The sequence below is a fragment of the Pelecanus crispus genome, chromosome 1 (assembly GCF_030463565.1).
Source record: "Pelecanus crispus isolate bPelCri1 chromosome 1, bPelCri1.pri, whole genome shotgun sequence".
NCBI lineage: Eukaryota > Metazoa > Chordata > Aves > Pelecaniformes > Pelecanidae > Pelecanus > Pelecanus crispus.
Genome location: NC_134643.1, coordinates 70,216,787 through 70,239,326, shown reverse-complemented (window position 1 = coordinate 70,239,326; position 22,540 = coordinate 70,216,787). Strand labels below are relative to the sequence as shown.

Here is a 22,540-nt window from a genome sequence, read left to right as displayed (position 1 = left end):
TGAAAATACTGTCTATATTTCTGTAGCCACGGGTGATTAGGAATTTCTCCCACAGCGTAATTTAAACCCACTGGGCTTCTCCCTGGACAGGGTCAAGCGAGCAGAGAAAGACCCTTGTGTGTTTATGTGACTGAACAAGATCTGCTTTATTTGTGCTTTGTCAGGGCTACAAAACTTGGATCCATATAGAAAGTATAAGTTACACTCAAGCTGCGTGTCTGGGTTCAACTTGGCTGTTTCCTGAATTGCAAAAGGCAGCAGTCTCTCTGTTACACTGAGCCCTGGGTAGGCACAGACTTTTTGGGGACAAGGAACGGGAGCCTCCGAACAATGCAAATGGCCTAGAGTCCAGTAGTGTTAAAAGGTTCATTTAAATTTTCTCACAACCCTGCCACTATCTTTTTACCATAATCAAGATCAAATGAAAGTTTCCATTTGTGCTGGGATCAGCTAATGCTTAGCTTACCTTGCAGCAGAACATACTAAGGCCTCATTCATTCACATTACAACTTATGTATTACTAGCCAGTTGGAAAATGATGAGAGATTTGCATCCTGTTCTGCTCCGTTTAGGAGCTGATGTTCACTGACTTGCAATAACTGTATATTTGCATAGTGCCTTTAACCCAAAACATTTTAGTTTTACATGACGTACGGGTGGTCATTTCTATCAGCCTTCAAGTGCAGCGACTTCAAGGCTGGAATGTGGCAGCCGGCTACCAGCACACACTATATAATAGCGTATTGTGTGAATATCTTATCCATATGAAACTGCAAACAGAATTTGAGCAGGCAGGTATTTGATTCAGAAACCAGGCTAACCTCCCTAAGCCTCACTCTTGCTACCAGATATTCAATACCCATAAATAAACAAGCCCCGAGTTCACCTCTCTTTTGTAGAACCGTCTTCCCTCCAGCGTTGTGCCGGAGTGGGGCTTCGCTGCAAGAGACTCTCCGAGGCTCCCGCTGAGCACCCCAGCAACCACCTCCGAGCATCTGACCCTCTGAGGTGCCGCTGAGCCTCTTTGTCCCGAATTGAGCGTGTCCCCGCACAATGGGGATACAGCTGTCTGCCTGCCAGAGTTAATGAGCGTAGAGGGTAGGCCTTCAATTACCTTTTTTTCAGCCATATTTCTCAAAGAGCTTCACAGAAAAAGGAGGTATTCCGCTCCTCATTTTATACGGGAGGAGGCTGGAGGCTAAAATGCAAAGAAATTAAGTAACTTGTTGAAGATTACAAAGCAGATAATCGGCAGAGCTCGGAATCAAGTTTAGCTCCCTACCCCCACACCCCTCTGCCACTTTGTGCATCTAACAAGGCACAACTTAAAATCCACCGGTTTTTAACTTTCATGGTAAAGAAGCAGTTCTGCTACAGCTTTCTGTTTGACTGACTTTGGCTTTGCATCAAACCAAACCGGTTGTGCTCTTTATTTTATACTTATTACCACCCTAAGGAGGTTCTTTTATGTGTGGGCGCCATAGAAATTAAGTTTTTAAGCTAGAGTTTAGTGGGATCAAATTTTTGGATACAAAACTCCCAGAAAGTCGAGAAGACTGCAACCTAGGTCTTGTAAAAAAGGGGGGCAGGAGGCGGGGAGAAATCCAATGGTCACTTCTCTCCTATCGCTATATGGTCCCAGTCCAATAGGAACTGCTGGCTCCAACCAGGCTGCCAGAGGTCTGGAGTGCTGGGACAAAAGGCCAAAAATCAACTTTTTTCCATCTAGACAACATTTTAGGTGGAAAAAGGACATATCTAGGGACACCCAGATGAATAGTATCCCTAACAATGCCAACTTTTCCACTCCCAAAGTTGTTTACACCCACAAAATTAATTGTGCCAAACTGCAAGGAGAGTTGTGACTCCATTAAATGTGTGGTCTTTATCGGAGAGGCCAAATGAAATAATTTTGAATTAATAGACACATTAACAATGCCTGAGGGTGTCATATACAAATAGCTGACACCTGTAAGTACTGACGCAATAAGGACGGACGAGAACATGAGGTGAGGCTGGTGGGAGGAAAGGTCTTTTTTAGATGTATCCAAGGTAGAGCAAGTTTTATTACTGGGCTAGAAACGTATAGTATCCCAGGAGTGAATAGCTCACACATTTGGTCTGATCTTGGGCTCAGTCCAGCTCCCACTGAAGTTTAATGGGAGTTGGATCAGGCCATTGCGCTCACATTTTTTCCATGCATGGAAAACTATTTCCGTTACTTTGAATTACAATACCACTGGCTTTGGATTTTACATAATAAAATAAATCTAGGCCACTGTTTATATTCCAAGAAACTGTATTCTGGGATGCCAGCAAATATATTGCCTGTTGGATTAAAAAAAAAAAAAAAAAGCTGGACACATTGGTTTAAAAAAACAACAGCTCCTAATTATTAAACATAATTTTTCTTCCTTGTGCTTTTCTGGAGTCCTCAAATATTTGAAGTATGAAAGGTACACATAAATTCTTCTCTGGTGGTTGAAATGGTGGAATCTGTAAAACTGCAAGGCTTTATAAGAAACAGAGGTTTAATATAAAAATAATAATCTTCATGACTGGCTCTTGGCTTATTGGCATATTTTGCGCATTTTAAAATTTACAGTAAAAAAACCCCACACCCTTGGAATGTCAGTAACAAAGGGGATGTATATTAGCAAACCCTTATATTTTGAGGACTGGCTTCTCTTGATTGTTCTGACTGCAAATGAACTCTGCAGATGCTGAGAGGCACAGGAAATGTCTTGTGCTAGAAACAGCATTTGTTCCCTGCTTTATGAATTGGATTCTACTAAAATTCCAACGTGGTAAGACTGATTAGCAGACTTTGGTAATGCCTTCTGCCCTACTACAATTTTATTATACTCTTTTATTACCAAGGAAAAAACACAGAAAAGACTGCCATCGGTGAACATATGCCCACATTCTGGGAGCAAACGTATCTGTGGTTAGTTTATACCGGGGAAGAGCACGGCTCCTGGACTCTGAAATAGAGAGCAGCAAAACAAAAGACACCCCACCAAAAGAATAAAACAAAACCACACATATACACAAGCAACAGAGGGAAAGAAATGTCATCGAGGGGTGTTTAATGTTAAAGAGAAACTATACATCTGGGATGGTGGTGAGGAGGATTTAATAGAGCTGAACAAGGTGACCACCTGCATCCACTTCAAAGAGGAAAACCGGCAGTGGTATGAGGAATGCTTGTACCGTCATGCGCACGTGTGTGCGTGCAATGCTTCTTTCTACTGACAAAATATGAAGTATATTGCCTTTACAAATGTGCCTGGGCACCGGCAGCTTCTCCTCTGTATTGACAAATTAAGTTTCAGCATGGGATTAAAAGGGGGCGGGGGGGAAATCTCCCTCATGCACACAGCCACGTAGTCTGAGCTGGACAGATTTCCCCTTTGCCCAGGCGGTACAGAAGAGCTAGGTACTGGCTTCACGGGGACTCGAAGGCTGTGCACTGGTCAGCCGCAGGTCACACCTTCCTTCCTCACAACAGCAGGTTGTAAACCTTCCTCCACCACATTGTGGTCTGTGCGACATTCAGGAATGCTTCACAGGGCTCTGGATTTTAAGCCATATTCTTGTAGAGGAGCCTTGGCTAACCTTCCCTCTAATGTGACAAAGCCCTTTAGAGGGACGAAGTATTGGTTCCAAATTCCCCAGTGGGTTTAGTGGGGTGGCAGGGTTTGAAACTCAGGTAACTAGGACTCACCCACGTTTGGCTGCCATTTCAGATGTGCAGTAACTATGCAAAATGCTGAGATTTAGAGACGAGAGATCAGAAAGAAGCCACCCTTCTCCTCCTCCTCGCTGGCTTTGTTTCTGTAATGAAACAGTGTGTGCTGGTGTGCAGGGGGGAGTTCACTTTGTCAACACCTCCTCAGCCTCTTCACCCTAACTGAAACATCCAAGGGGAGATGCACCCAAAGACAAATTCCCCAGCAGAACTGCGGGAATGGCAAACCAGCCGGCCTGATGGGGGAAATTTCAAAACCAAAATGTCTCTTAAATAAGCTTCTTTAATTATTATCATCATCTGTTTATTTATACAAATATAAAATATATTTATATAGATTTATATAATATAGATTTGTTGCTTTGGTGGCTCTTTTCATTTACAGACGTACTGGTCGACGATCTCTGTGCACTTTTTACACTTGACGTAACAGCACCAATGGAACTTGCAGTGGCAACGCTCCACCTGGACGCTCTTGAACTGGTCATAACCCCGTCCGCAGCACATCAGCTCACACCCATCCATGCCCTCGGAGGTCTTGTTGCACAGTCGGCCCTGAGTGCCCAGCGAGCCAGTGGTCTCATTGCGCAGGCAATAGTCCGGGCTGGGGTCGACGTAGACCAGGTCCTCTTGCGTCGGCATGTTGAAACGGTTGTTCACCAGCTCCAGCTTGCCCTTGCGGCTGATCCTCATGGCAGCGGCGCTGTCGTACTTCTCCTTCAGCAGGTCGCCCACCTTGCGGAAGTCGGCCAGCTGCAGCCAGCAGGTCTTGAGGCTGCAGGAGCCCGACACGCCGTGGCACTTGCAGGCCACGTCCGCCAGCTTGTACACAGCCTGCGGGAAAAGGAGTGCAATCAGGAAAAGCTGCATTTATTCCTGCCGCACTGGCAGCTGGCTTAATTACCACGAATTCATCACGTTTTCAGAACTGCTTTGATTATCCCCCAATTTCTGTTGTTTCGCCCTGCAGAAGAGACAAAAGTCTCCCCTTGCTCCTGTTGCGACTGCTGCGCTCCTGTTCCCTAAATATTTCTATTTCTGGTTGTGTTGCCTCCAAACGTGACTTCCCCACCCCACCTTCTTTTCCCCTGGCAGATTTCTGACTTGACAGCAAGGTCAAGAGCAGGAAAGAAGAAGAGAAAGAGTCCTCTCAACATGGACTCTGGAAATTCCCCCGGTCTCATGGACCACCGCGCTATTGCATGTTTTTCCCTTCAGAGCTGCGAAAAGGGAACACCTGGGAGCCTGCCCATTTCCCACCACCCGCACCAGGAACCGACGCTATCATTGTAGGGATACATCTGCATCCTTTTGAAACAAATCCAGCCACCCACACCCTTTCCCTCCATCTCTGCCGAGAGGAGCGCGCTCAGGGGCAGCATCCGGAGCGGGCGTCGCTCTCCAGAGAGGGGCAAGGAGGGGTGGCGGTGGTGGCGAGAGAGAAGAACACCTCTGCCCGGGAGCAGAGCTGCTCACCTGGGCTCGAGGTCTTCACCAGGCGCCCTCCTTGAAGAGCGGGGCCGAGTCGCAAGCCCGAACTGCAAACCTGCGCCATCTTGCGCCCAGACATTTCCCTGCACTAACAGGACTCTGGCCACGCAGGAGGGCCTACATCTTAAACGGCGAACGCAAGCTTTCGGCGCTGCCTTTTCCGAGATGCTTTCAGCTACGTTTTCAGGAGCCTGCGGGGACTGTAGATGCACCATAGCCCTGAGAATCCGGCATCAAAATTAGCAACTAGTCGTGAAAATTTAGGCCAGTGAGACTTAAACCTTCAGCAGAGCAAGTATGGGGTCTGAAGGAAAACAGTGGTTACTCTCCACCCCACACTAGCTGGGAGGAGAGAGGAATATTGAAAAATAGAACAACAAAGCTCAAATCCTAGGAAAATAAACTGCAATGCAGGCTGGGTTTGTTCTTTCCATTAATTTCAGAGACAGGTACAAAACTGCAACTTATGTGAGATCCCGTCAGCACTCACAGGCACTGACAGCATTTGCGAAGAGCTGGCGTCCCCACGCCGTCAGAGCTACGCCGTGTCACGGCAGCTTACCCGCCCCCAGCCCTTGCTCTTCACGCTCCCACCATCAGGCTCACATCTGCTCTCCCGTGACCGTCCGGCACCCTGCACGTTCGCTGCCTGCCAGATCCCACGTGCCAAGCAGAGCTGCTTTGGCATCAGCTGCAGAATTACCACCAGCTGTATCTGGTGGGGGAGATCGAGGAACGAGAGAGAAAACGGCGATGTTCTGAAGGAGATGGCGATATGTCTTCTAGCCAGGTTTTCTGCCGAAGAAAGCAGCCAAACACTGAGGTTTCTTTTCTGCCTCACTCACCAACACAGAAGAAAGCTTCCCAGCTCTCTGCATTCGCTTGCCAAGGAGTAGGTGATTAAGGCAATCGAGCACAGTGCAGGCAAAACCGTCTGCCTACGACTATGTTCTGGACCAGCAGCGAGAGGTCAGAGTTCTCCTACAACAACTGGCTGTTCCCGGTCTAACTAACGTCTAGTGCTTTTGACAGCTAGTGAAGATTCAATTTGGCTTAATGGCTAAATCACATGGAGGCCAATCCAGCTCCCAAGAAAGTCAATGGAGTGAGTCCTTAAAACAGAGAAGCTTTAGTTCTGCTCCTCGGAGCTCAATTTACTGAGGCAATCCCTCACGGCGCAATGTAACAGCTACAGGCTGGGAGTTAAGCACTTGTCTTGGATCGAACTACAACTGCAGAGGACCAACCACACCGTTACTTAAGGATTCCTGCTGTACTGTAACCAGACAGAGCTGTAGCTGAATTTCCCGAGCCCCAGACACTTACTATATCCTCAATGCACTGCCAGCCTGCTTGTTATAAGCTTGTGTTAGCACTTTTTGCTTATGGTTCTGTCAAATCCCAGGCCACTCGTGCCTCCCTTGCCCTTGCATGTGTTTTTATAAAGTATTATGATTCTTCCTAATCCCGGGCTTTGTTCCTTTAGAAAAACACTGCAACTCAATCCCTCTCAGTTAATGTCATGGGACTGAGTTCACTCCGACTTGGCTTTAAGCAACTGATGCTCAAAACATCTGGCCCATGTGGGTAGTAGCTGTGCTGGGGAATGCAAATGCTACCAGTTATCACAGGTAAGCATGGTGCCACTCAGCCCCCCACAGCTCCCACTATCAACGTCCCGTGGAGGTAACCATATCTTCAGCCGCTAAATGGCTCTCCCGCTCCCCCCTTTGCTGCCCGAATGGGGAGAAAGCAGAGGAAATTGGAGAATTCCTCTCTGACCAGGCTCAGGTCAAGGTAAAGAATAACAGACCCCACATGCAGTTCTGAGGGCAGGGTCTGATCGATGGCTATGCCACTTAGGTTGAAAACGCCTCTAATGGAAAGGCTTAAAGCCCCTTCCCATAAGCCCAAGTTCTCTTCCAATTCTTTTCTTGCAAGAATGGGAACGGGAAGAGAATTAATGGTGAATTCCTATGTGGTCAATTAGCCAGACCCCCTTCCAGGCTCTCCTGGCAGTGGCTCGAGTGACTGATGACTGAGGCCTGCCATATGCCGACTGGGTAAACAGCGTGGAAGGACTGACCGCCACAGTCCACCAGACAAGGTGACAGATAAGGAACAGGGGGAAGTAAGAGAGGGTAATGGAGACCAATTGGAAGAAAAAGACAGATGGAAGGAAAGGACATACTGAGATAACAGCCAAAGACAAACAAACAAGGGCAATAAAGCCAGGAGCCACCACCACAAGGACTCCGACGTGGAGTGAAGGCGTGATAGGGTCAGGACTGCCAGAAGATAAAAGACCTCTGGTCCCCTCCTGTCCCTCTCGGCTCCTTCTGAGAACCATGGAGAGCAGGCAGATGATCTTCTCTTCTGCCACGAGAGCTCCTCAGGGTTCAAGGAGAACTTTCTCACCCACAGGAAACCAAGTGAGGGGACATGCTAAAAGTCTGCCTAGAAATCAGAAGACATCAGTTGAAACACTGGCTGGGAAAGCAGGGCAAGGCTGTATGTGGGATGGCACCTGGTGGCCACTTAGCAATGCTCACCGACATGTCTCCTTTCTTTCAGCACCAACTTTTGGGAGTATGGAGTTACACGTGCACCTTCCTACTTCCAAAACCAGAATCTCAGAAGCAAAAACTTAACATTTAGGAATGCAGGACTAGACAGGACCTCCTTGGTTATTAAGTATGATCTCTTGCTATTGTAGGCACTGCTTCAAATAATATTTTCCTTAAATGTATAGAGTGCCCTTTTAAAAGCAATTAGGTTTTCAGCCACCATTATTCTGATCACTATTCCAATGATAAAGTATCTTTTTCTAACTTCCAGCCTAAATGTATTCACTTTATGCCCATTTGCTGTTGTGCCAAATTGGCCTTTTGCTTAAAAAGTACTTTTCCTCCCATATTATTTCTCCCGCTAACACAGACATCAGTCATATCCTCTCTCAACTTTCACTTTGCTAGGCTAAACATGGCAAGCTATTCTAGCCCCCTTTCTTAAGAAAAGATTCCTATCCCTTGGGTCAACCATAACAAGCCTTTTCTAGTCTGAGGTCATTTTGCTTGGGAATATGAGAACATATGGTATTTTGGGACCTCACGAGAACTTAATACAATGGCACTAGTATTCCCTCATGTTTTATGAAAAGACTTTCCCTAGTACATTATAAGGTATTTACCACCTTGCAAGCCACATTACATCTGCAGTCATCTGCAGCTGACTGCTGCGTGCAATTCTTTTCTACTTGTTTCCTAATGACTAAAATGTTTTTCATACAAGACCTCAAATGATGGTCTTAATTGGATGTCATTAGCTGCTGTACAAAATTCTGATTCTCCTCTGAATTCATAATACCTGCCACTTTTGCATCATCAGTAGATTTCATCAGCCCTTTCCTAATTCTTGTGTTGAGGCTGAGAAACAAAAATACTACATGTCGGTCTTGAGGCAAGTCCTTGAAGAACTCTGCTAATTAAGCTCTGTCAAGATCAAGATACATCCTTTCACACAACTTACTGGCATCTTTCCTTGAACCAGTTTCTTGTCCACCTCATAGCTGCTGCATTTTTCCTTATCTTTCCCAATTTAACCAAGTGTTTCCCCTGTGGGAAATATATTAAATGTCTCACAGAAGTTCAGATAAATGAGACCTATCAGATCTATTTTGCTTTTTAGGAAATCAGTGATGTTCTAAATGACTGTGTGATCAATCTTTGAGAAATTCTTCTCAAAGTATTTCCCATTTTGCCTCTTCCTCTGAGATACCCTTTCCCCCAGGTCCTCCTGTAAATGCTGCCAAGGTCACACTGCCTGTGCTGCCAGGTGCCAGCTCTTTCAGAGTGCCAGGAAAGAAGGTGGGCACTCCCTGTGACTTGAGAGCTTTATGCTACCTGAGTTTTGCTTCCACCTTGGCTGTGATAATTTCCAGCTCCAGCCTTTCTCCCTTGCTTCCATGCCAATATATTTCTACGAGCCAAGAGGAAAGGCTGCCCTGTACTGGCCAAATACCACCCTGACCAGACAACCCTGGAACCCATAGCAATGCCATCTCAGAGCCACCCCAGGTCTCATCTCCATCCAGATCCGTTCACATTCATCTCCTTTCCTGATCCCAGCATCTCCATTCCTCACTACCCCCAAATCCTCATCCACTCAATCCACCCCGAAGCCCCATTCTCATTTACTCCAGAGCCTTCCCTTCTTCCAACCCTTTGCTGCCACTTGACTCCCATGTAAATCATTTGACCTGATCCCAAACTCCCCTCCACCAGCAGCCCCCTGCACCATCCCACCCACCTCAGGTCTGCTGGCCCCAAACTCCACTACTTGCTGCTCAGCTCCTCTTCCTCTACCTGTCTGAACACGACAGCTGCCTCCTCATGCCTTCCTCACTCCCACAGGGTGCCAGCACCTTCAGCCATTGCCTACTGTGATAGATCTTGCTTGGCTTCCCCCAAAAAGCACAGTCCCAGGCAGATTTAAAATTCTACACTACGAGCACTTATTCCCCTAGGCAGAAGTGCTGAGGACAGAAAAAGACATCTCCATTGTGCAGCAGACATACAGTACCCCTCCCCACAAGCAATGCCCCCATTCTGACCTGAAGCCCTAGGTAAAAGCACTCACTTACTTTGGGTACCCAAGCTACTCTGTCTTTGGAATCAGCCCCATCCTCATTGACTAGCAGTCTCCTTTCTTCCAATCTCCTTCAATCTGCAAAGTCTAAAAAACTTTCGCTGTTTATTTTACTACCCTGTGCAAGGTCTGACTCAGCGTGATTTTTTACTGTTCTCGCTTCATCTTTACACTTCTTGACCTCTAAGACAGAGCTTTTTGTTATTTATTTGCTATCAGTTCTTTTTTTCCATTCTTTGTAGGCTCTTGGTCTATACCTAACAGCTTCTCTGTGGTAGTTATTCATTCAGTGAGGTCTGGATAGTCTTCCTACAAGCTTTTTCCTCTTGCTTGGCATGCATAATTTTAATGGCTTTAGCATCTTTGACTTGAAAAAGTTCCAGACCTCCTCCACATTGAGTTCCTCGGCCGAGTTTACTAAACGGCTCCCTTAGTTTATCAGAGTTTGTTCTCTGAAATCCACAAGCTTAATTACACACTGGTTTATACTTCCATTTAATCTAAAATGACTTGTGTTCATTAAAACTACGGTTATTTTCTACGGCCATCTGTTCTACAGAGTCTACAAAAACCAAGCCTGAAATAACACTGTCTTTTGCTGGCCCCTTTGGAAAGCTTTTGTCCAGGTCCTGTGTTAACTGGAGACACAGAAATCACCTTGAGAACTTGTCTATGGAGTCCAAAGCAGCACGGGCACTGTAGCATTCCCAGCACAATTTAAACAACTTTCTGCACTGTAGCGCAGACAGGCACGTAACTAGCAGGACATAACTAGTTTTAGCTCTGTCCTTAAAGCAGGACAAAGCTTTCTTCCATCTAAAACCGTATGATCATCTGAAATCACAGCTCAGTGAGATTCTTGCCCATATAACAAAAATAACGAGACAGGGTAGTGTTTTACCCATGCTGCGGAGCAAGTATCTTCTGACTTGATCTTCTAATACAGATGTTACTACAGTTCAACTGCCGCCTCAAACTATTGGCCATATTCTGTCCCTGGATCCCTCAAGGCAATAGGACTGGCTGTTAAAATGTCTCATAACATATTCACTCCCTATTTTAGTCAGGGTATTTATTTGTAGTAATCCGAGGTCACGACTCCAGACATGCAAGATGTTCGAAGCAAGTAATGCAGAGAAGAATGTCACTTTCAGGATACTACTCCATGGAGGAATGCCGCCCCATTTCTAAGCAAATGCAGACCCTCTGCCCTTCCAAGCCCCCCCAATAAAACACCCAACCCCAAGCCAAAACCCACTGAGTTCTACAGCTTTCAAGTCCACAGTTTTCCACCTACTGCATATCTACCCCAATTTGATTTTGCAAAAGAAGCATGGAGTATTTGCAATGCTTCAACCTGACACATTGATTTCACGATCAAAAAGACAGAGCAAATCTTCTTTGGTGGCAAAATGAAGCTGAAATTATACACAGAAAAGACAGACATACATGGGAAAGGGAAAGATAATTCAGTAACAATTACAAGTAAGAAAGGGCAGAAATTTGATAAGGAAACTAACGATATTAGTTAAGAATGTGCAGAAGAGCAAGGCTAAGTAGACTTAATAAGATTTTTTAATATGCATTAGAAATAAAACTAACCGTAGAAAAGCTTACTACTAAGGAAGAACAATAAAAATTTTAAAAACCTTGTGGAAAAGGCACAAATGTTCAAGTAAGTATTCCTGTTCTACTTTTGGAAAGAGGGAGGATTACACAGTTGCACCGCATATGAAAGATGCTACACCTTCCAGGCTATTAATCACAGACAGAGGAACTGTGTAAAAAGCAAACATGCATACACTGAACGCATACAAAGGAGGCAACTTCACCTACGTTTACAGCATCAGCGAGACCAACAGCAGAACCCAGCATGTCATTTTGGTATCCAGTTTCTTAAAGGATATGGGGAAACTGGAAAGGGTACACTAAAGTGACGTGAAAATTATTTGACGGCTGATGAGAACATCTGAAAGTGAGAGAGTCTTCAGTGCTCAATCTAGTTTGTCAAGAAAGAGTGGTGAATAAATCACAGTAGATAAATACTTCTATGCAGAGGAAATTCTGATTACTAAGAAGCTTTTGGATCTAGCTGTATGTCAGAAAAAGAACTGACTGGAAGCTGATGCCAGATAAATTAAAATGATAATGAGGTACAGTGTTGAAACAGGGTGATTAATGATGGTAGCATACTACAAAGGGAAGTGATGGATTCTCCATCCCTAGGGGTCTCCAGATCAAAACTGTCTATCTTCTCAGAAAGTGTCTGTCACCTAGATGCAAATTATTTATTGCTCAGTACCAAGGTAACTGAGCCAGGCATAAGTTTCAGAGAGAGACATGTAGCCTGATTCGATGTTTGCTTCTGGCCTTACCTTCCCAAAAATCTGAATGATGGCTGTAGAAGAGAACTCCACATGCCAACAGATTCTTCTTTTCACCACCAGCCTGTCACTTTGGCAGCTCTGGGAAGCCAGTTTCTGAGATGTAAACCTTGAAAGTGGGCCATGACAGCACCTAGTTTATTTGGAAAGGGTTTACATGTCTGCACACGTGTGCCATACAGTATCTCAACAGACCCAAAAGCTCACTGGCTTTAGCCATTAAAACTGGAATATAATATTGTCAATACTGTCTGTAATATTCACAAAAATGCAGGAAATGTGACCATTCACTGGGCCACCATTGGACTATCCCTCAACAAACCTCCAAGTAATTTGGTATCTAGCTATCTCAAGCCTTCTGAATCTGCCTCTGAGAAAGAGGAAAGGGTCAGCATTCATCTTACCCTGCGACCAGCCTCGTTGTTCTGCAAGTTCATCAGCATGCGAGCCTGCTCCTCTGAACCTCTCACGTAGTTCTTCTCCCTCTCCTTGGCATCCACAAACTCCTTGGCAAAACGATATCCATACTCCACGTTATCGCCGCAGCCACCCCACAGCCAGTCTCGGGGCAAGTCCTTGGGCCGGGCAGTCCGGCTGCAGCCACAGCTGGAGAGCTCTCCTTCACGGCAAGCCCGGCTGATCGCGTTCACCACCCCGGCAGCGCTAACAGCGTAGGTGAAAGCAGTCTCTCGGCTCCCTGTGAGAGAGATGCGAGAAGCAAATTAACGAGAGACAGATCTCATTTAACAAACGCAACCTGCAGCAAGGAGAAAGCAAACGGGCTCCGGACAGTAGGACGTGGTGTGCTCTGAGAAGGTGCACGGAATTAACTGGAACAAAGGAATGGGGTGGTCAAATGCAAGGGCACCACCCTGTTCTCGTAGAGGGGGAACTGTCATAACACATGCTTGCATCCCGGTTTTGTTTGCATTTCATTTCATTCTCCAGTCAATTGACTGTCCAGAGCTGGCAGTTTCTGTGTAACCAGAATGAGACCCAAATCTGATTTTCTGATACACACCATGGAATGAGCTGAGATTCCTGCTGTCACCTGGAGGAATACTCCTGGGAAGAGCACGTTCTTCATGAATTTGTACGTGCTGCTTCTCAAGCATTATTTTTATTTTACTTATGTTTGACCATTTAAGAGCCCTGGAAACTCCAGGCCTTGCCCAAAACAAACAGCAACACCACAGGCAGGGAGTGCTCAGCCTCCTTCCTCTCAGATCAACCCTTCAGTACGCTCTCATTTTAACCCAGAGGAAACTCTCAAGCAGCAAGAGGGTTATTCACTTCCTGAAAATACAGCTGCTGCCTCAGACACTGAATTTGCCAATAATCACTGAAAACAACTAATGAGGTTGGGTCTGTGGAAAAGGAGCATTCTGGTTAAGCCAGATATCACTCTGGAACAGTTTGCATTTAATTGGGACAAGCGCTCTTTATGGGCTCCTCAGTTCATCCACCTTATTTTGGTTTACACAAGGTCAGCTGAGAACTGTTTTGAAACAAACTGAAGGAAACCCATTTTTACACTAAAGCGTCAAGGCAGAGGCTCTCCCAAGGCCTACAGAACTGCAGTGCTGGAACAAGTAAAACTTTCCCGTGCAGACAATAATAAATGAAAAGACTTTCCATTAGCAGGTTTACTAGAGACTGCCCTGCCTGGAGCGTATGCTCTATACAGCTTAGAGTCTGAGCCAAGCAGCTGGATCGGGTCTCCAGCTATGTATTCCTGGCAGTGATTCAGCCCCAATTTGACCGGGGCACCAACGCAGCCAGAAGACTGCATGAGGCCAAGCGTGCTGCACCAGCAAGTGCTGTGGGTCTGAAGGGGGGGAATAGAGGGGGATGAGGAGGAGAAGGAGGCAATCCACACCGGCGCTCTCACCACACGGTGTAATAAATAGCTAAACTGACACCTTCAGAGTCATCGTGTGCATCACCAAACTTTCAGGTGATAAAGAGCACAACTGCCAAAGCTTCATTGGAATAAACAGTCTGATTGTGAAGAGCTACTTACACCAAACCCCAGCAAGAGGGGACCCTCTAATTCTCTAAAGCAAATTGGAATGACTTCAGAGGGCAGATCCTCCAAGAACAGTTTGTCACCAGCCCACGAGGCTCTCAGTGCCAGTTCCCTCAGTGGGACTGAGCTGATGCTTTTGGTATGCTCTTGTTCCAATTTGCATGTGCTGACAATCTGTAATTAATAGCAGCTTATCACCAGCTTAGTGGTAATGACCCAAGACAAAGGCAAGGCTGTGAATGGCATCCACCTTGCAGAACAACTTGTGAACAACTTCCCCCACCCTCCTCAACGTGAGAGTTGTACACTAAGGGCTTCTGCTCTGGAGTACAGCACAAGGCTGATAAAATGCTATGGGACACATAATATAGAAGGGAGGGCCTTACTAGCAGGTCATAAGGAGAGGACTATGCCCCCCAAATCTCCCTGATCCAAGAGGTAAAGAGGAGTGACTCCTAGTTAAGGTAATTCAGCTGAGACTAGCCCATAAGGGAGTTATGGTCATTTTTCAGCAACCAAAATCAAGCTTTTACTCATCTAGTTTGTTTTGCATGTTACGGGTATTTTAAGGTAACGGTGCAATGCACAGTTTTGCCCCTCCCAGTCTGTGCCTGTATGGTGAGAGCCCTGCGGACACGCCAGTCATCCTGTTAAGTAGAGCACCCCCTGCATCTATAGAGATTAAAAAACATACAAGGACAGGACCTCCCAGTGTTACAGCTTGTGCAACAAAGCCTGCATGGCTCCAGGTGCTTAGCGTCCTTACAGCTTGACTGAGATCCCTGTACTGAAAGCACAGGCTGGATTTCCACTTTTACTGTCCGTGTTTAACCACCTCCAAGTTTCAAACATAGCAGCACAACAACTCAATGTGCAGCCCCTGGATCCGCGTGAGTTGTTCAGGCTTCTGAGGATGGTGGTGTGAGAGGATGAAGCAAGTCACGGTGGGTTTGGGTTTGTTTTTTTTTTTTAATCCCTTGCTGCCCACAAAGCAGAACAAACCACAGTGCGAGCTAGATGTAGGTTTGGAAGACTGCGGCTTGGTTTGGGAGGCAGGATCGGATGCGTGCGTGAAACTCTGCATTAATACCAAGTAAATTTGTAGCTGGCAATTGTGGGCTTATACATCCTAGTTTTCTCTGCTCTCCTACCACACCTTCCAGCCTTGGAAAAGCATCTGGGTTTTCGCTCATCATCTCAAAATTCACTCCAGTTCCACACCCCTGTGCCGTCATCTAAACGGACTGGGGTGTTATTCCTCAAATTTGTGCAAACGTGAACAGCGGTAACAGAGACTGTCAGGCAGTCACCCTCCTCCTGGCCTCTCGCATGGCCCTGCCGAGCTCTCCCGAGCGGGTGGGCCAGAGGCACCCCGGGCTGCCATGCCCCAGCCACCGTGCCCTAGCCTGGCTTGGGGGACAGTGACCGGGGCCCCGGTCCCCGGGAGGCTCTGCCCACCAGCACGGAGCTCCACGGAGCTCTGCTGCCCTCCTGTGCCCGCCGGCCACCCGCCACCGGGATGGGGAGCCCGGGGCCGCGGCGGCTTTTGGGGGGCACCGGTGAGGATGCCAGCATGAGCTGTACCCAGGCAAGGCATCGGTCCCTGTGGCTTGCTTTTCTGAGCTGCACGAGGAGATGGGAGAACAACGGACCCCAGTGGGAGACTGACACCAAGATGATAAAAATGTGTCACACTAACTTTTTTGATGAAGTTTTCATTTCAACTGCTGATTTTTTTTAAAAAGCATTTCCCTAAAGTTTGCCAATCCCAAAGAAAAAACGAGGAAAAATATTTCTCTTTGTTCTCTTCTTTTATGACTCCTTTTTTTTTTCCTTTTTGCATTTGAAAAGGCAGAAGAGATAAGATCTTTGGCTCCAGAAATGACTGGACTAACCTGGAAACCCCAGCCTTGCATTTAGGCTTGCGCTGAAGGAAATATATTCTCTCCTCCCCTGAGAAAACTCTAACACAGCTTTTTTGGGTGCTCTGTCCTCTCCCTCATAAATACAGAAGTACGGATTGTGTCTGTATATAATGTATAGAGAGATATATACACAGACGTGCAGTCTAAAATCTGTGTTTACAGAACAAGAAGCAACTTCAGAAGGATAATTTTTGTACATTGCCAGATATCATTATTGAATAAACCACATTTAAAAGGTAAGAGCAATTCTCATGACAACACAAACACTAGGAAAAAACAATGCTAAAAAGCAGCCTACTTCAGCGCTACGGATGCCACTACAAAAGCTTTGTATCATTGGACTGCCTCACCTCTACGAAATGCACAAAATGAAGGTGTAATGATTAAACACAGACCGACCGGGTCTCCCATTTCCGAGGTGAACCAAGTTCTGTGAGGGGGAAAGGAAACAAATCTTCCAGGTTTCTGAGTGAACACTCTCCCGAGGATCTCTCCAGGCTCTGGACTTGGCCAGGGCAGGTTCTCCTCCCCTCTCACAATCTAGAGCAGCTCAAGAAATCATGTAATATATGCCATGCCCTCATCAGTGGGTGGGCAGCCGAAGGTTGTTGGCACACTATACACCTTCTGGGTCCTTCTTATCTCTCCCCCCTCCCTCCCTCCCCTCCACAACGCTCTGGCATGCCTCTGCACTCTTGCAGATATTCTGGTCTCCAGACCTTTCTTGTGCCATTGGCACAGAGTACAGAAAGAGGGCTGTGGTCCAGAATTGGGGCTCAGAGGTTGAAAACAGGAGACAGGCACACAGCATGAACCTAGGGAAGAATGACTTTATAGTTGACATGACCTGAGAGATTGAAAGGCTTTGTTTTCTTCCCCAGTGTGGAAAACAGATTTGCTGAAATGATGAGGAATGCCTCATTACAAAGTAAGAAAAAGTAAAAGCAGAAGATGGAACTAAGAAAAGAGGCAGCATCCCCCTCCACAGCAGCTTATCACTGACATAGGCAGAAATGATGAATGATCACAGACCCTGTAACACCCCAGGCCACCTTTAGTGACACTTCTCTTCTGTGCTGTCTTGTGCTGGAGTACAACCATCTGAACATGCTCTAACTGCCCAGAGTATCTAAAGGAGCTGGGTTCAAAACTCTTTGTTAAGATAGTTTTTTAAACAGCGGGCAACTGCAGGCAGTCACCTCACAGACACTACCATCTGCAGATTCCTACTAGAAATACAACAGTAGTCCTAGCAAACAAATGCATGCACACACAAACCAAACAACAGCAGGGGGACTACTGGACATACCCATACCACCTATTTCCTCACCAAAACCCAAATCTACTCCAAATCTAAACCAACAGGATCAAATTCATTTTAGAGAGGAGGAATCTTCCCTCTTCCACTATCCACTCTAGTCCCTTCTTCCCGTACACCCTCTGATCCTTCCCGACTGGTTTTCGTCATTCACCTCTGATCTTTGCTTTCTCTTAGTTCACCCTTACTTCTGTTCTCCAGGTGTAGACTCACCCACTGGACCAATGTGGGGCTGCAGGAAGGTACTGAAGAAGAGGAGGCGGCTTGCTTCAGAAGGGGAAATTCCTATTTTCTTGCGTCCTTGTGGAGTCACTAGGATCTCTTTGGGGATCTGAATTTACCCTGTTCTTTGGGATAAGTTACATGCGAGGGAGGGACACCAGAAGGGAGAGATGGAGGCGTATTTTCTGTCCTTTCCCTTTGGTGGCTGGAATTTCAGTTTTCATATCCCAAAGCACAAGTTTTAACAATCTGGGATTGCACACAGCCTCATCTGGCCACCACCCCTGCTATCAGAAAGCAAGAGATCAAGGATGCGCAGATGCCTTGGATGCGCCTCAGGAGCTGAAAGTACGCTTCAGGAAAACAGCGTTTCCCAGGGGAGTACCCCAGAGAAGCAGGGATTTGTTGGAGTATGAGCTGGGCAGAAAGGGAGAAATAAGAATGGCTCTGGTGGGCTTAATTAGGGATTCTGAAAGGTCGAGCAACACATGCAAAAAAAGTCCCTAAAATTCTCCAGGATGACACGTAGGAATTTCAGGATCAAGTGGAAGGGATCACAGGACTTGGCTACCCTGGTGCCCTATCGCCTTGACGCCCCAGAGGTATTAAAGATGCACCTCTTGGTGTCTTGCTGCCTGTGCGTTTGAGAGTGAAGCCAAAAAGGTGCAAGAAACGCTGGGAGCAGCTGGGGGTGCAGGAGCTGGAGGTCTTTTTCCATCGCTTGCTAAGTGTTTTCCCTGACCTTACAACTGAGAAATAGTGCTGGTTCTGAATTCTTCAGCGTAAATGATCAGCTTTGTGGGTGGGAAACAAAACCTGGGGTTGGTGAGAGTGTGTGTGTGTGTGTGTGTGTAAGCGGCTGTTTTAACACCTTTTCTTTATTGTCCTGGCTGTCGGACACATCAAACCAAGCCCGGATTTCTCAGTTTCTTGCCATTAGATGATTGCATTTCAAAAGGAGCCAGGACAATGTAGCTCGGTCACACCTCAATTCAAGTGCAGCAATGGCCTGTCAATGTGCCTCTTACGGCCAGCAGGGCAGGAATTATAAAAATCTCTTAGGTTTACACAGAAAGTGGCAGAGCAGAGGCGGGGGGGGGGGGGGGGGGGAGATCCCATGCCAGGGGAGTCCATATTTCCCACATCTCAAGGCTGCATTCCCTGTCCGAGGGCACTCCAGATGCTGGGAATGATAACACGGGGCCATTGTTCCCGGCTCCAGCTTCCTCCCTCCCTACCTTTAAGCAAGCACACAAAACAAAAGCAGCCCCCCTCTTCCTGACCTTCCCGTGCCCCCCAAAGAAAGTCCCCCCCTGCCCCATCCCGTCCCCCCTGCTGCGGCTCAGGTGCACTGCTGCCACCCGCTCAGGCGCAGGCAGCACACAGGCAGCGCTCGGGCAGCACCAGCACGCCAGGGAATGGGAAAGGTGGTTAAAGGCAGCTTGAGGAGCGGTGCTAATAGGGCTCGTCACTCCTGCATGTGTATTTGAAGAAAGGGAGAAAGTTGCACAGGGACAGCGGGCCTGCACCCAGCACCTGCCCCGTACCGGGTGTTCCTACCTATTTTCATGACCCGCCCAAAGACAGAGGTGTTGTCCACCGTGCTGCAGTTCCACCGCCGCTGCCGAAACTGGTACTGGCACTCCTTGATGGCACTGCGGGCCCCCTCGCCGATGAAGACCATGTGCTCCTGGTAGAGCTGGCAGAGCTTGCGCTGCCCAGGGGAGAGCCCCGGCAGCTGGCTGCACACCGGCTGAGCGCCGATGATGTACATCTCAGGTCTCTGGATGGGGTTCATGGCCAAAGACCTACGATGAGAAAAACATCGCCAAGGGAGTCTGGAGGGAGAGGCCCCCTCCGCGAAATGTCCGGCACCTTTCCCCGCCAGCCCAGCCCAGCCCTGCTCCCAAAGCCCGGGCGCATTTCTCATGTCAGCTGCCTCCCTCTACGGCTCTGCCAGATGCGAGGCTTTTCCAGGGCTCTAGCGGGGGAAACACAGCTCGTTTGTAACCTGAGTTTAAACACAGAGGACACCCGGGATGAGGAGGGGGCAGAGAGAAAGCTCAGCACTTTCTCTGCAAAAGAAGAAAGTGAGCTGCTTTTTTTACAGACCGCCAGCGAGCGATGCCTGCCTTCAAGCCAGGCTGTTTTCCGCTCTTTAGGGGAAGGGGGCTCCGCGGCCGCTCCCAGGGCTTTTGGCAGCGGGTAGGAAACCTTACCCATCCTCTCCTTACGCTTTCCCCGCATCCTAAAGCCGGGACGGCGTTTCGGCGAGCCCGTGCAAAAAGGAGCCCAGACACTCCTGGAGGAGAGGGGCTGCGTCCCCCGTCCGCAGAAACCGGGCAGGGGCAGCGGGAGGCGGAGGGGGGGACGGAGCCGGGAAGAAGCGAGCTGCTGCGAAAGAAGCCCGGGAGGCAGCAAAGTTCCCGCGGGGAGCGCAGGGCAGCGCCGCCCCGCTGCCGCCGCCGCCGCTCCCGCTCCGCCGCCCGGTCCCGGCCCCCGGCCCGCGGCGGCGGACAAAGGCGCCGCTGCCTCCCCCGCGCCCTCACTCACCACCAGGAGCTGGCGTCGGCCACCGGCGAGGTGCAGCTGCAGAGGAGCGCGGCGGCGAGGGCCAGCCTCGGCCCGGTCATGGTGGGGGGCTGCTGCTGCTGCTGCTGCTGCTGCTGCTGCTGGCGGCGGCGCTGGGGCAGCCCCCGCAGAGCCGGCCGCCGGGACGGGGCGCCCTGCGGAGAAGCGCCGAGGAGAAGCCCTTGGAGCGGGGCCTGCGAGCGGCGGGGGCGCGGCGAGCACAGCCCGGCTGCGGCTGCCGCCCCCTCCCCTCCCGCCCCACCCCGCCCCCGCCGCCCCCCGCAGGACCCCTCCCCCGGCCGCCGCCTCCCGGGGGCTCCGGCGGCGGCCCTGCCTCCCGCCCGCCCTCGGCCCGGGGGCAGGGGCCGCGCTGCCGGGGGGCTCCGCCGCCACCGACGGAGCCTCCCCGTCGCGCCCGGGGGGGAGCGGGGAGACGCGTGGGGCTGGCCTCGCCCTCAGGGGCGGCGGGAGGGGTCCCCGGAGCCCCCCGGCCCCCCCCCGCCCCGCCCCGTGGTCCCCCGGTGCCCCCGCGGGCCGTGGCGCGGCGCGGCGTGGAGCCCCGCGGCCGCAGGTGTGCGGGGAAGCCGGCGGGGCACATCAAAGCGCCGCGCTGGCCCCGCTGCCTTTGTAATGCAGGGCCGGCTCGGCAACGAGCTGCCCCCTCCCCAAAAGGGCCTCCAGAAGGGCCCCACGCCATGGCCCCAGCCCCGCGCCCCGGGCGGGGGGTCTGCGAGGCTCGGCGGGGCTGCCGGCGACGAGCGCAGATAGGGCTGGCACCAGAGCCTAATGGCTTTATGGGCAGGGGAGGTGGACAGGAGAAGAGCTTCAAAGGCTCCTCTTGTCCAAACATCCCCTCTCCCTTCCCCGCTCGACCCACCGGGAACCTCAAAGGCGGGCGCAATCTGGCAGCTCCTCAGCCCTTTCCCCCCCAGACAGACAACGGCAGAAAGCAACGGCAGGCATCCCGCACGCGTGCGGGCGCTTGTACCAAACGCTCCTCGCACCCTTCCTCCCTCAAGCCACAGGGGAACAGCTGCCTTATCCCGCCATCGGCATCGCTGCAGCTGCCTCCATCTCTACACGGCCTCCCACCGTCCTGTCCTACCCTCTGGCACGCGGTCCCATCCTCTCCGCCACGGACAAATGCCCCCCACCCGCCTCCCACACAGCCTCCTCACCGGGCCTGGCGTCCCCCCAGCCCTGCCCCTGCGGCAGCGGCTCCCCAAAAGCAGGCTGAACGTGCGGGTCCCCTCCAGCAACTCCCAGGTTGCGGCCGCGGCGTACGTGGTCCGAGACCCGCAAGTACCCGGCCTTTCACTTCGCCTCACGAGCAGCGCCCGAGACATGAATCGCCAGACTCGGCAGCTCAGACCGCTGAAGTATATTTTTTATCGAATTCCTCGCACCCGCCACGGTGGACTTGCTGTGTTTGTTTGCAGCACGCTTCGCTTCCTCCCCCATCCAGATGTGCTGTACCTGCAGCTGGTGGCCCATCTCACCTGGCAGGCAGATGTGGGGCTGCGAGTGCCAGAATTAGCCTCAGGACAAAAAAGCCTTGTGTGACCCAGAACCTCGTTGGGAGGGGAGTTTTACTGCTTGGGCACAGCAGGATCCACGTCTGAAGAAAACAGGGTGACTTTATTCACATCTTCTATATCCTCTCTTTTCCTCCTCCCACAGCCCTGAGCGTGACGGAGGGATGGCGAGGTATATGTGTGTGTAGCCACGCATACGTGTTTTGGGTCTGTTTCTATAGGGAATAGACAGAATGGAAAGTTTATCTCCGGGAGTCTGGGGAGGAAGGAAGTTGTGTATGGATGAATGGCTTTTCCATGACAAACAATGAGTCTGCACAGACATGGTGTGATGTCACCTAAAGAATTTCCAAGCCAGCCTCAGATACAGAAAACCTTCTCGCTGGCAGAGATGAGAGCGTCCCACCTTTCCATCTCACCACAGCCAGAAGGAAGAACTAGGACAGGGGGAAAAAAAAAGGCCCTTGCTGTCTCACACACGCACACAAGGCATGCACCGTGTAAACAGATGACACGATGGGAGAGGTGTATCTCCAAGCTTTGCCCTCACCAAGTCTCCTCACGGATTCTGAGGAAGGAGTAAACCGTGGCGAGCCGCCCCGGTGCCTCTCCCAGCCAGGAATGTGAGACAGCACCAGCCGATGAGGCACTTCCACAAATACAGGTG

At 49.5% G+C, this 22,540-nt stretch overlaps 1 protein-coding gene across 1 annotated transcript; it reads right to left on the bottom strand.

Annotated features, from left to right (window-relative positions):
• Positions 1-4,126: 4,126 nt before the first annotated feature.
• On the bottom strand, positions 4,127-21,832 carry WNT5B (Wnt family member 5B). The gene is made up of 5 exons (XM_075713205.1): positions 21,815-21,832; positions 20,321-20,493; positions 19,328-19,575; positions 12,678-12,970; positions 4,127-4,585 (listed from the first exon to the last, which is right to left on the bottom strand). The coding sequence occupies exons 1-5, from the start codon at positions 21,830-21,832 to the stop codon at positions 4,127-4,129; spliced, it is 1,191 nt and encodes a 396-aa protein (XP_075569320.1).
• Between the last annotated feature and the right edge of the window lie 708 nt (positions 21,833-22,540).

Coding starts and splice junctions, on each gene's coding strand:
- WNT5B (XM_075713205.1), bottom strand. Junction 12,971..19,327: donor TGGGCGGGTCATGAAAATAG/GTAGGAACACCC, acceptor TCTCTCTCACAG/GGAGCCGAGAGACTGCTTTC. Junction 4,586..12,677: donor ACAACGAGGCTGGTCGCAGG/GTAAGATGAATG, acceptor CTTTTCCCGCAG/GCTGTGTACAAGCTGGCGGA.